Here is a 12,753-nt window from a genome sequence, read left to right as displayed (position 1 = left end):
GACTAGTACAGGAGGCATCTTGAAGCTGTCATTGCCAATAAAGGCTTTTGTACAACATATTAGAAAAATTTCAGTAAGTGTGTTCAATACTTTTTCCCTGTGCCATTCCACATTATTACAAATAACTTCATTTCTGGACATTTATGGTTTGATTTCTTTGTATGTATGGATCACTTGGGTTGTTACCGACATCTGGTGAAAATTTCATGTCATTAGCACCTCTAGTAATATATTTACTGAGAAAAATGGTGACGTGTTCAATACTTATTTTACCCACTGTATGTAGACCCACTGAAGGATTTAAATGTGGAAAAAAGGATTTAGAAGCAGGACATGTCTCCTTTATTGGTAATACGGAGCTATTCTAGCAAAAAATGCATTTTGTTAGGGAAAAAACAGACAAAAAACTATTTTTGTCTGTTCATTTGTTGAAACTGAAGTTGTTTTTCTTCCAGTATGCTTCTTTTTTGATTTATGTGTTAAAAGGTTCCATGTGAAAATATTTGTGATGGTAATCTCATTGATTTGTTTTTTTTCTCATCAGAGTTCCAAAGTGTACAAAAGATACTCCTCTGTGATCCCGTCGTCACACATTCTGGACGAGGTTCAGGAGGTCCAGCCTGGAAGAAACAAAGTTCCGGTCTCATCCTCTGAGAAACCCAACGGGGTGCAGGCTTCAGGTGGAGCAGAAGCTCAGAGGTCGGCGTCGAACTCCTCTGCTAACACCGCGGCGCCGAAGGTTCAGCTGCGCATCCAGCGCACCCGACAGCTGTCCCGACCCATCAGCATGCCTGTGGATCGCCTGGCCACGTCTGCGCAGGTCAGCGAGAGGAACAGCCGAAACGCTTTGGACAGCGTCGACGGAAGCTGTCCTCAGCGGGACACTGAAACTATCCTGGAGATGCCCGAGCCGGAGAAGACTCGTCCAAGCAGCTCGTCCAGAGTCAGCACCTATTTCATCACTCCTTTTATCGACACACAGACAATGCAGAGGAAGACGTGGGACAAGAAATACAAGCACTATCAGGTGACGCCCAGGACTGCTATGATAGTCGCCAATCTGCCCCCCTCTGGCGCTGGACTGCAGCCCGTAAAGGCAACCGTGCCCGTCACCGTCACCCCGACTACAACCACTGCTGCTGTTGTCTCCACCACGAGCAGCGTGAGCACCGTTTTCTCCACTAACGTCAGCGCAGCGTCAGTCAAACCTGTCAGGACTTTCATAAAAGAAAAGAGCACAGACGACTCAGTGTGTTTGTCGAACAGTTCACCAAAGCTTCCACTAACACTCAGGGCACCACGGACTCTTCAGCCCCCGCCTGGAACTTTCTACAAACCCCCCGTTTCTAACAGCAGCAAAGCTTGGACACTGCCCACCTGGACTCCCACTACAGTCTCCCCCTCACTCAGTCCCCTGTCAGTGCCCTCCTCCCCTGCCCTCACACAGTCCCGCCACCAGACACAGGACTCTACAGACAGCGCCATCGACCCCGGGGTCTCCGCCTCCCCTACCGTTTCACCCCCTCAGTCTCCTCCCCCGAGCAGCCCCGACGACCTCAGCCCCAGCGAGACTAAACCCAGACTGCGACCCCATCGTCTGGAGGAGCACGAACAGAGAGAAGCTCATTTTGTCTGACAACAACAACAACAAAAAAAAAACCAAATCTGTAAATATGAATTTCACTTTATAAAAATGTTTATCAACAAAGACTGGGAGAAAATGTGGGCATGTGAACAAAAACCACAAAAGTGTTCGAAGACCATCTGTTTTACAAGTTCCAGCTACAACAGGAGTTGGTCAGTGTATTTTTTAAATCCTACTGCCAACATAACTGTTTACTGGTCTGTTTAAAAACTGTTACATAAGTGCTGTTTTTATATGACACAATAACAATATGGATTCCTGTCAGCAAACAGAAGCCATGTTCAGTGTTTGATTTGTTACTGAATACGTTACACCATGCACTTGCAAGTTGGAGTTCTGTCCCCTTTAAATTTTAATTCGTAAAGGCCAACGTTGAAGTATTCCTAATGCAGTGTTCTCAATTATAAATGTTTATTTTTTAAGCCTGTTGATCTTTTCTCAATATGTAAGGCTGAAAGCACATATCTGTTTATATATTCCTACATATTCCCTGTTTGTCACAATACGTTTGGCTCATCTCATAGCTGTGAATATAAAGAAGAGAAATGACATGCAACAGTCCTTTGCTGCAAATTAAAATTTATATATATTTTAAAGATTTTTTTTTGGAAATCTTTTCTTATATTTAGACTTTTTACACTGTGTGTATTGTACAATATGCAAGTTGTGCTTTAAATGATGGAATTGCGTAATTTTATGAAATTTATAAAATTGGAAACACTAATTACAAGAGTTATTTTTAATAATTAGAAAGTTTTGAGTTCAGGTCAATGTTTCACTGTGTTTTAGCTTTTAACTAGCCTAGCGTTTTGCTACTTTTAGCTATTGTTTTGCTTGTTTTAGCTTCAATATCTCAATTTTAGCATTTTGGCAAAGCTGCCAGCATTTGACTGTATTTTCTTTAAAAAGCATCTTTTATAGATTCATTTATATTTCATTTACAGTTGATAAAACTTTAAATTATTTATCCATTCTGTGTTTGGCAAGAGGAAAAAACGTACACTGAAGTGCTGTGATTTTCTGGCCTACTTGCAGATACTTTTCAGAACAATTATAGAGTAAAAAAAACCTGATTCATTACATAAAAGTTTCCTACTAAACTTTCATTTCAAATAGTGGACACAGAGTTGCATTTATTTCCTCCAGTTGATGTTTTTCTTTGAATCTTGAGCTCCTAAGATGCTGTAACATTTCTGCTTTTAGATTTCCGTCCTAAATCCTGGGAGATGCCGTTCACCTTTTGCTGTTTTGAAATTTTCTCTCATTAAGTCTTAAATTAGTCGCAGTTTTTTTGGCTAAGCCGTGCGTGCCGCAGCCTCAGGTGGTTTTAATGTGCCACTATCAATCCTCCACATTCTCCTCACCTAATTACTCATGTCACCTGCGCCATCGCTCGCTGCGGCTCAGAGCGGAGCGTCGTTTCAAACGTGTGTGACACACAAAAAACATAATCTCTCGTCTTCCAGTCCTCGCCGCTCCTGTGGGACTTAAGCCCAAACTCTAATTTATTCTGTAGGTGCTTAGCTGAAATAGTCCCCTCCAGAGTGATGTAAAGGACTGTGCAGGTAAATCTCATGAATCTTGTTTTTTTATTTATTTTTTTGACAAACAGATTGGCTGCTGCTCTGATGAAGCCCACCTCCCGTCTTTCCCTCCACCAACAATTTCTCCTTTTCTTCTTCTGCAGCTATCCGCCTAATTCCACCTCAGAATGGATGACTGTTTTCTTTATTTCTGCCTGCCCATGTTGAGCCGGGAGATTAGAGCAATCAGATTAGGAGTGCTGCTGACCTGCAGGCAGAGCGAGCGAGCAGCTCTGAGTCTTTCGAAGCTCATTTTGACTGCTTAATGTTTCCACTACTTCAGCATCTTTTCTTTTTCTTATTTTTTTTTTTTTGGGAACCTGTTTCTCTCCTGATGTTGTTTGACTTTATCTTTTGATAAAAGGTAAGCATCTAAATTACGTCCTAATTTTTCCACGTGCAAAGCCTGAAAGCTTTGGACGATCCAGGAGCTGACAGGTGTGCGGTTATTAGTTGCTGTCGTTGCATCTTATTGCTTTTATTTTTTGTTTGTTGTACTTCTCTCATAGCAGCTTCTTCATGAGCTGACATGCTGGCAAGAACATTTCTACATTAATGTGACCAATCTTGTGCAAGAATATCCTGTTGTGTATAATTTGAGTTTGAGTCAGTGTGATTTCAGACATAATAACAGCCTTTGCTCTCCTGCTTTAGTCCTGCAGTTTTGCTCTTTTGTTTTCCTCGGGAGTGTTTGTGTGCTCCTCCGTCTGCCAGTCTGCGGTAATCTGTTGGACATGTCGCTCTGAACGAAAATTACTTTTCCTGTCCATCTGCACATAACGTGTTCATGTTTTTTCTTCTCTGCAATATCTTCAGAATTGATTTGGAGTAAATCTGGATGACAGAGCAGGTAGAAAATCCATTCTTTTATTCAGGCATTAAATCTGAACTGAGTTTAGTAATAACATCCTGTAGTTTTCATGGTTTATTACTTTTTTGCAAACCAAATTCTGCCATGATTTCTACGTATCCTCACCCAACAGACCACCGGGGGGTCTATAGAGATGATGCTCAGAAGCGTCTCTGCAGGCTCTGAGCCTGGAAGCAAAATGAGTTAGAAGGAGGATCACTCCCAGGTTTGATGGCTGTAAAGAGAAGAGTTGTTTCACCCGAGCTGTAGGGTGAAAGTTGGGTCGCATCCAAAGGAAGTAAACAATGGCTGCACGCTGTTCCTATTCCTCTCTGATAAGGAAGAGCAGAACAAAGATTTTGTTCATTAAAATGTCTTTATAAAAAATAAACAGTGAAGTTAGAGGTTAATTTGGTGTGGTGGCAGAGAGCCGCTCCCATCGTTAACCAATAAACTTTGCCTTTAGAGTCTGTTAACAAAATAACTCTGGATTCATTTTAATGATGCTGCTAGAAATGGGTGAACATTTACAGCTAATTAACTTCTGGAGCTAACACAATCCAAGATGGCCGCCAAACACAAAAATGGCTACAACTCAGTTTTATAGATTTTGAGCTCAGAGTTGCTCTGGAAGTAAATGGCTTGAACTTATAGTGCTTTATGAAGCCCCTCTGGACCCCAAACGCTTTACACTTCACCCATTCACACACTGATGGTGGTAAGCTACACTGTAGCCACAGCTGCCCTGGGGACACTGACAGAGGCGGGGCTGCCATGCACCGGTGTCACTCTGACCACCATCGGTAGGCAAGGTGGGCGAAGTGTCTTGCCCAAGGACACAACAACTAGAGGCAGCTGAAACGGGGGATCGAACCGGCAACCTGCTGGACAACTCCCCTAACCACCACAGCCGCCCTGAATAGGCTGCAGACGAAATGCGTTTCTAAGATTTTCAGTTTTGCTGGACTCCTGTTGCATTTAAGCAGTGGTGGGCACAGTTCCTCTAAAGCACTAATAGGGGAACTAATTTCTTGATTAGTGCTTTAGGGCTTTTGCTATTTTTTTTTTAAAATTTATTAGTGGATTAGCACTTGCTAAATTTATGGTCTAAATTTAGAAGCACTAACTGAGGTTTTTAAATGTTATTGATCAACATTATTGTTCACAGTTGAGGGTGAAATCTGTCACACATTTTGCTCATATGCCACTTATTTACAAGGTCACATGTCAAACTCAAGGCCCTTGGGCCAAATGTGGCCAGTGAGTGACTCCCATTTGGCCCACCAAGGGCACAAAGTGACAGCATTTTGCACACAGTAAATATTGTCTCATGTTGACTCTGAAGAATGTTTCATGTGTCAGTTGGTTTATATTAGTGGTTTAGAATTAGCTTTTGCTAAAATTTTAAGTGTGTTAGTGCTTTAGAATTAGGGGACCTAAATATTTGAGTTAGTGCTTTAGAAYWAGGGGACCTARATWTTTGAGTTAGTGCTTTAGAATTAGGGGACCTAAATATTTGAGTTAGTGCTTTAGGGTTAGTGCAACTAATATTTAGATTAGTGCTGCCCACCACTGCATATAAGACAATTAAACTCGTACATTCTCAGTGCGCATGGATAGTTTTTAATCACAAATAAAAACAACATTTAGATGGAGAAATGCTGCATAGCAAGTAGCTGCATCTACCAGCGGAGAGCAAACGAAGTGTTGAGTTTCCAGTTTTTTTGGCAGGAGTTATATATAAACATCTGCCGTGGTCTGCAGGAAGCCTCGCTGATTTCATGGGAATTTTCAGCCTCATCCTGTCGGCTGGAGCTTCACTTTTCTCTGTTTATGTTCTGGAGCTCGCAAACAAGCTGAAACAGAGAGAAGAGAGAGATTTAGAAAAAGTAAGAGCCAGTGGGAAACAATAAAAGATGCTTTATCTGGTTATTCATTCTGAGACATTTATGAGCGTAATCTTGTTGTAGGAAGTTTGATTTTCATTATAAAGATTCACGATTAAATCTGGTCCACTTCATGGTGGTGATGGGTAATAAATAATATTTAGTATTTTTGGTTGTCAGGTTTTATGAACAATTAAAGCAGTGTCCACTTTGTGTTCAAAATGACTAAACTGGTCAAATGGTGATAGGTTCCAATCGATAATGGGACCAGGTCTAGTGCACTGTATGTGCTGCTCATAGCAGTAAAGTTGTGTACCTGCAGGTGCATCACAGTTGGATGACCCCCTCCAGGGGTTGAGCTGCAGAGCGATGAACAGAGGCTCTCAGATCCGCCTGTTACTGTGGAAAAACTGGACTCTCCGCAAAAGACAAAAGGTAAACGTTCCAAAACAAAACACACCTAGACGCCACCACTGGCAGTTCAGAAAGTGACGATATAAACTCGATGTGTCTTTGTGTGAATGTAGCATATGTCTGTTAGCAAAATATCTCATTAGATGCACATCTGCAACTGACCTTTGGAGTCAATCCAATTCAAGGTGGATGCTACGATCATTTGACATTAGCAAACAGAAAAATGACTACAGTGCATTTTTAAAGATCCTGATCTGAAATATGGCGTGGTTGTAGCTGAGAGTCAGTCACTGCACATCCTCTGAGCACCACTCAGCAGCTTTGTTCAGAGTGATGGAATGAAATGCCTCAGGCTATAGGCATTATTTCAAGGAATGCTACTTTCATTTTTATAGCAGTTGTATCAGATTCCGTTTTGTTCTGTTTCTTTGTTCTACACTAAATATAACAGTTTCTCATGGTTTTGTTCAGATCCGCTTCCTGGTGGAGGTCTTCTGGCCGGTGTTGTTGTTCGTCGGGCTCGTGTGGTTGAGGAAGGCCAATCCACTGTACCAACAACATGAGTGTGAGAAATCAAAGATCCCTCATCTGCGGCTAACATTGCTAATCCCCTCTCAGCTATAAAAACACATCCTTCTTTATGTCTTTCATGGGAAGGCTAAAGCAGAGTAACCCTTTTGGGAAGTCTGTTCCTATCAGGTCATGAGTCTGGACGTGCTCGCTGTCTGTTTGTTCAGGTCACTTCCCCAACAAGGCCATGCCTTCGGCAGGGATTCTCCCCTGGATCCAGGGAATCTTTTGCAACGCCAACAACCCCTGCTTCAGATATCCAACCCCGGGAGAGTCCCCGGGCATTGTTTCCAACTATAACAACTCAGTGTAAGCACAAGAAACTTCCTAACAATATTCAAACAATCATTCAGGGCCGTTCTTTTAGGTTTTTTTTATTTTATTTTTTGCCTGTCCCCAGGCTTGCACGGTTCTACGTGGACATCCAGGAGCTTCTGTTCGATCAGACGGAAGTTCAGCAGCTTGGCAGGCTTTGGCGTGACATCACATCCTTCTCTAACCTCATGGATACTTTACGCAACACCCCCTCTGTGGTTGCAGGTAAAAGGAATTCGTGAGAAGCGTTTTTAGTCTCCTGTGAAGGACGTTTCAACGACTTGGCGAATAAGTTGTTTCTAAAAGACAAGTTTTCAGATCTTTAATCTGCACAGAGGAAGATAATGAACGGAGTTGGAATGATTGATGTTTATATGAATTTTCTTTTTATTTTCACACTTTTACCTAGAGTTATTCTTTTAATACTGCCCAGTTTTCACATTTTGGGGTAGTTTTTACTGATGAAGGTAAAGTTGGAGGGATAATGTTTGCCTGCAAAATATATGAACACATATACAGTTGATTAACTTTTGGATTTGTTCCAAGATGGCTGCCACAGCTAAATGAGATTAATCAACACAAAAAATGACTACTGGTATATGTCAGTCAATTTTTCAGTTTCTTTATTTTGGCTTAAAGACACGCTGCAATATCTTTCACCTAATCCTTTGGCAGGAGCTTTTCTCTGATTTCTCCTGCTGTTTTATTTGACTGTGAATCTTTTCTTCTCAGCTGTTCTGCACAGGTTCGCTCTGTATTCTGTGCGTCTGATATTTTACTGTTTCTGATTTTTCCATTAAGGCCGCGGCCTGAAAGTTGGTGACGTTCTGAAGGATGACGAGGTTTTAACGGCTTTCCTGTTACGAGACGCCGGCCTCTCGGAGTCCGTGGTTCACCAGCTCGTAAACGCGCAGATACGCCTGGAGCAGGTGACGTTCAAACCTTCAAAAAGAGCTTTTTAGGACACACAAGTGTGTTTTTTTAAAGGGATCCATGAGTAGTTGTAACATTAGACTTTATTTAATAAACATATAGTTTAACTGTAAAATAAGGACTGTAAAATACTGTAGGATGTTCAGTTTTTATCGTTTTTAAACTAAAAGTTTAAAAATATATTACACGGACAGGGCCATTTTATTTACATGCAAAGCATTCTGGGTAAATGATGACGTTGATAGGTCCTCGGTGTGAGGCTGCTAGCGAGCTATATCCACCCTGAAGGTTAATCTTGGACAATATCTGACGATCGACTCTTTTAAATGAAACCAGAGAGCGTTGACAGAGAGGAGAAGGTAGAAATGACTCAGCCTGGAACTGAAAATATGGATGGAGGACAACAGAGCTGCTTCATGGAAGAAGAACCTCAGCTTAGCCTGTTAGCTTTAGCATTAGCCCCGACGCTATCACCATATATATGTATTAGCTCAGCGCTACACATTCTCCTCTCGTCACTGAGGTCCTCCACCCACATGACAGAGAGGGGAACGGAAAAATGTCTCAGCCTACAACTGAAAATACGGATGGAGGATCTCAGTTTAGCTTGTTTGTCGTGCTAGCAGCGAGCTAATACATGTATAGCGTCAGCACTAGCGCAAAGGCTAACAGGCTAGCTGAGGTTCTTCTTCCATGAAGCAGCTCTGTTGTCCTCCATCCATATTTTCAGTTACAGGCTGAGTCATTTCTACCTTCTCCTCTCTGTCAACGCTCTCTGGTTCCATTTAAAAGAGTCGATCATCAGATATTGTCCAAGATTAACCTTCAGGGTGGATATAGCTCGCTAGCAGCCTCACACCGAGGACCTATCCATGTCATCATTTACCCAGAATGCTTTGTGTGTAAATAAAATGGCTCCGTCCGTGTTAAAATATATTTTTAGAAATTTACAAAACTAAACAGCATACATTATTTTTACAGTCTTTATTTTACAGTTAAAATATATATTTATCAATTTCAAGTTCAAGTTTATTTATATAGCGCCAAGTCACAACATACGTTGTCTCAGGGCACAGTACATAAAAAGAATAATCTAAACAATAAATCAAATATCAAATAATAAATCAAATAAAGTCTAATGTTACAACTAATCAGGGATCCCTTTAAAATAAATTTCTGCTAAGTCTTAGCTTTATATTTATACAAAAAAGAAAAGAAATAAAATGCAGTTTCTGTTGTTTTCTTTGAAATTCAAAACTCTGCCCTTGCCTTTCTCCTTGTGTTGTCCAGTTTGCGTTTGGAGTCCCAGACCTGCAGCTGAAGAACATAGCATGCAGCCAGGCTCTGCTGGAGCGTTTCATCATCTTCCCCAGTCGGATGGGACTCCATGGGGTGCGAAACGCCATGTGTGCCCTCAGCCAGCAAAGGCTGCAGAAGATAGAGGACATCCTCTACGCCAACCTGGACTTTTTCAAGATTTTTGAACTGGTTAGTAGACTCCTAAATTATATTTAAATGATTTCTTAACAGCGAGAGTTGCATCAGCTAAAGGCTGATGACAGGAGGTTTTTTTTTTCTGCTTGTGCTCAGATGCCCAAAAATAAAAGCTTCCAGGCCTTTTTGTGCTCATTTCCTTTCAAGTATACCTTGGTGATTTCTCAGGGAAACGGTTTTAAAGAACATTTTAAAACCGTTTCACCTTTTCCAAGTCTGGAAGAGCCCAACCTCGCGCCAGCAAGTTTTTAAATGTTACTCTGTACCCCGCCATCATTTATCCTCCCACTCCATCTCAGGGTCTCACATTCTTACTAACCAAGTCAGGCCATCTCAGTTTGAAACATTAGCAAAGAAAATGCAGATTGCCTGAAAAAGAAAAAAAAAGTGCATTAAAATGTGAGCTGGCGAGTTGAGCCAGCGTGTTCAGCTCAGAGTCTACAGAATTAATTCCTGAGAGGTTTTCATATTTGCAACTGGATTGACAAAGACCAAGTTGTTTCTGCTTCAGCTACGATTCTCAGTTGAAATTCTGTCCGGTTGTTGTTTCGGGCACAACGCACTTGGTGTTCTGTATAAATTCAGACATGGGTAGGTTACAGCCACTTTAAAGGATTACAAGTAAAAATCGAAAGAGGTGCGAGATGACTCCAGACCTGGGCCCAGTTTTGCTCCGGTTCACGCAGGGTCAGTCAGCTGACTGGCTCAGGGAATTCATACGGCATTATCCTTCTTGGCCTGTTTCTCTAATGAGCTTAGCCGGGAAACCGCATGCAGCCTGTAAGGTGTCCTGGAAGAAAAGATGCAAACACTCTACCAACACGGGCTGCTCTGAAGGGTTTGCTCACCTCAGTTTGTGGGTTAAAGAACGTCTGATTGTGCCTTTGGTCAAACATACAACTTAAAATAATGTGATTATTTTGTAAACGGTTTGGAAATGAGGCCAAATTGATTAAAACTGATGTACAGTTGGGTGTCTGTAGTTAGATGCTTTATATAGATCAGCACGTATTTGTTCAGGGCCGGCCCTGGTCGATTTGGCACCCTGGGCAAGATTTCTGGTGGTGCCTTTTGTGGAATTTTCTGAATCTCACAAATCAAATGAAAAAGTTTTGTTTTTGATTTTATGTTTTGCCTTGAGAAACCAGGCTGTCCAATTAAAATCTTTAACAATATAGTTAATTTGTAGCAGAGTACCAGAAGTCTACATCATACCTACCAAGATCTGCTGACAGCAATGAGGAACACCTGTTCATGTTAATAAGCAGCTGTGGAGTAAAGCAGTTCTAGGGGGGGGGGGGGGGGGGGGGGGGTCCAGGGGTATACTCTCCTGGAAAGATCTTTGTAGAAGATCTTCTCAAAACTCTGCACGCATTTGAAGAACATTTTACTAAATTCTTGGGATTAATAAAACAACATAAAATCAGCATTTTATGAAGGTAAAACACAGAAAACGAAACTTTAACCTTAACTTTGTCTGAGATCATAACTTAAACTTCCTTTAACCTTATTTTATTTTCTATTTACACACTAATCATTACTCTACAGACTAAATCAACAGAAAAACAATTGTTTTTGTCCCCCTAGTTGCGGCGCCCCCTTGATGAACTGCGCCCTTAGTATTTTGCCTGTACTGCCTATGCCATGGACCGGCCCTGTGTTTGTTATTGCCTGCTACTAAACAGTGAAGGTGGAGGATAATGTTTTTGCTCATGTCTTTGTGTCTTTTAACACTGGATATAATGTATATCCACAACTGAGGGGCCAACACAATACACTGTACATGCATATTTGTTTTTCTTACCTGACTGCACAGGTAATACATACATATGGATATTGTTACAGGATGCAGCTTTTGTTTTGTATTCCCTGTGTTAATAATTATGTTCCATCTGTTTAATTGGATATGCAAATGCATCTTTGTCAAATTTCATCACCCACAGCTGAAGGTAAATTACGTTCATCCAATTAGGGTTTTGATCGTGTCTGTGTGTGCACGTTGTCTGAACCAGTGGACATACTTTAATCAAACCTTTAGAAAACATTTATTGGGTATACGTGTCTACAAATAATGAACTTTTGGGCCGACTCAATTCAAAATGGCCACCACAGCTAATGGATCTTAACCAGCACAGAAATGGCTGGAATGTGGTTAATTTAGCAGATATTCAGCTGAAAACTGGTGTGTTAGTAGCTGAGAGTCATCTCGCAGTATATGAGAGTACTCGTGGCATTATTTATAAGGTTTGACTAAAACAGCTGTAACTCAATCTCTTTTCATCATAATATGAACTTTGTTTAAAGTCTGACATCAAAGGCGGTGGAATGTGTTTCTTTAGGGAACGTTATGTCTTTAATGTTAGTTAAGCTCTAAGTGTTCACACATTGATGGAAAAGCAACATCTGAGTCATTTAACCTTTTAAATGCAAAGCCCATTACTGTTCTGACCTCTGACTTAACAACGTTTCTACACTCCATAAGCTCTTGACTCCCTTCCCCATCAGCCTCTCAGCACCCTCCCTTCCCATTCTCTCACTTTTTTCTCTCTCTTCCCACTCTTTTACTGTACCGCTCTCTTTTCTTCCTTCGTTCATTGAAAATGCAGGCAGAAGGAATGCAGGAGGAAGGATATCTCGTGCGTGTTTGTCTTGGCACACAGGGTTTCCTCGCCCTCAGCGGTTTGCCCTGACCAGGCGTTTTCGAACACCTTCTGTTGATGGATTCTGAGGAACAGAAAGCTAGCCTTGGAGCTTCAGGGGCAGTGAAGTGATTTCATATCAAATGATTGATCTGAAGTTTTGAAATTGGTTGAACAATTTTCATTCCATTATTGCCACATGCCAAATCCACATGGAAAAAAAAACAATCTTTGGATAGTTTGACAGGATTTTACCCAGTAGGCTCCTAATTGTAATTCCTGTAAACTCAGTTTTAAGAAAGTATGCAAAAAAGTTTCCTTCCTCAGTGAAAAACACTTCTTGGAGGCTTCCAGCACTTGTTTAACTCTTTTTTTCCCCCTGATCCCATCACGGGACATCCGTTAAAAAAAAAAAAAAAAACAA

At 41.3% G+C, this 12,753-nt stretch overlaps 2 protein-coding genes across 3 annotated transcripts in view; both read left to right on the top strand.

The window, feature by feature from the left end:
- LOC106516904 (rho GTPase-activating protein 29) overlaps window positions 1-2,243 on the top strand; it is a 32,897-nt gene extending 30,654 nt beyond the window's left edge. For both annotated transcript variants that reach the window (XM_014007494.1, XM_014007495.1), the window contains one exon: window positions 545-2,243. In XM_014007494.1, coding sequence (XP_013862948.1) covers window positions 545-1,636 — 1,092 coding nt within the window. In that variant the 3' untranslated portion in view covers window positions 1,637-2,243. The remainder of the gene's footprint in view (window positions 1-544) is intronic.
- An 881-nt stretch (window positions 2,244-3,124) lies between these two features.
- The window catches only part of abca4b (ATP-binding cassette, sub-family A (ABC1), member 4b), a gene marked incomplete in the record, with an annotated part of 46,405 nt that continues 36,776 nt past the window's right edge, over window positions 3,125-12,753 (top strand). The window contains 7 exon segments of the mRNA XM_014007493.1: window positions 3,125-3,592; window positions 6,287-6,399; window positions 6,850-6,943; window positions 7,116-7,257; window positions 7,349-7,488; window positions 8,065-8,192; window positions 9,487-9,684. Coding sequence (XP_013862947.1) covers window positions 6,334-6,399; window positions 6,850-6,943; window positions 7,116-7,257; window positions 7,349-7,488; window positions 8,065-8,192; window positions 9,487-9,684 — 768 coding nt within the window.

This window comes from Austrofundulus limnaeus, unplaced genomic scaffold (genome assembly GCF_001266775.1).
Source record: "Austrofundulus limnaeus strain Quisiro unplaced genomic scaffold, Austrofundulus_limnaeus-1.0 Scaffold42, whole genome shotgun sequence".
Taxonomy (NCBI): domain Eukaryota; kingdom Metazoa; phylum Chordata; class Actinopteri; order Cyprinodontiformes; family Rivulidae; genus Austrofundulus; species Austrofundulus limnaeus.
This window is presented reverse-complemented; position numbering and strand designations above follow the sequence as displayed.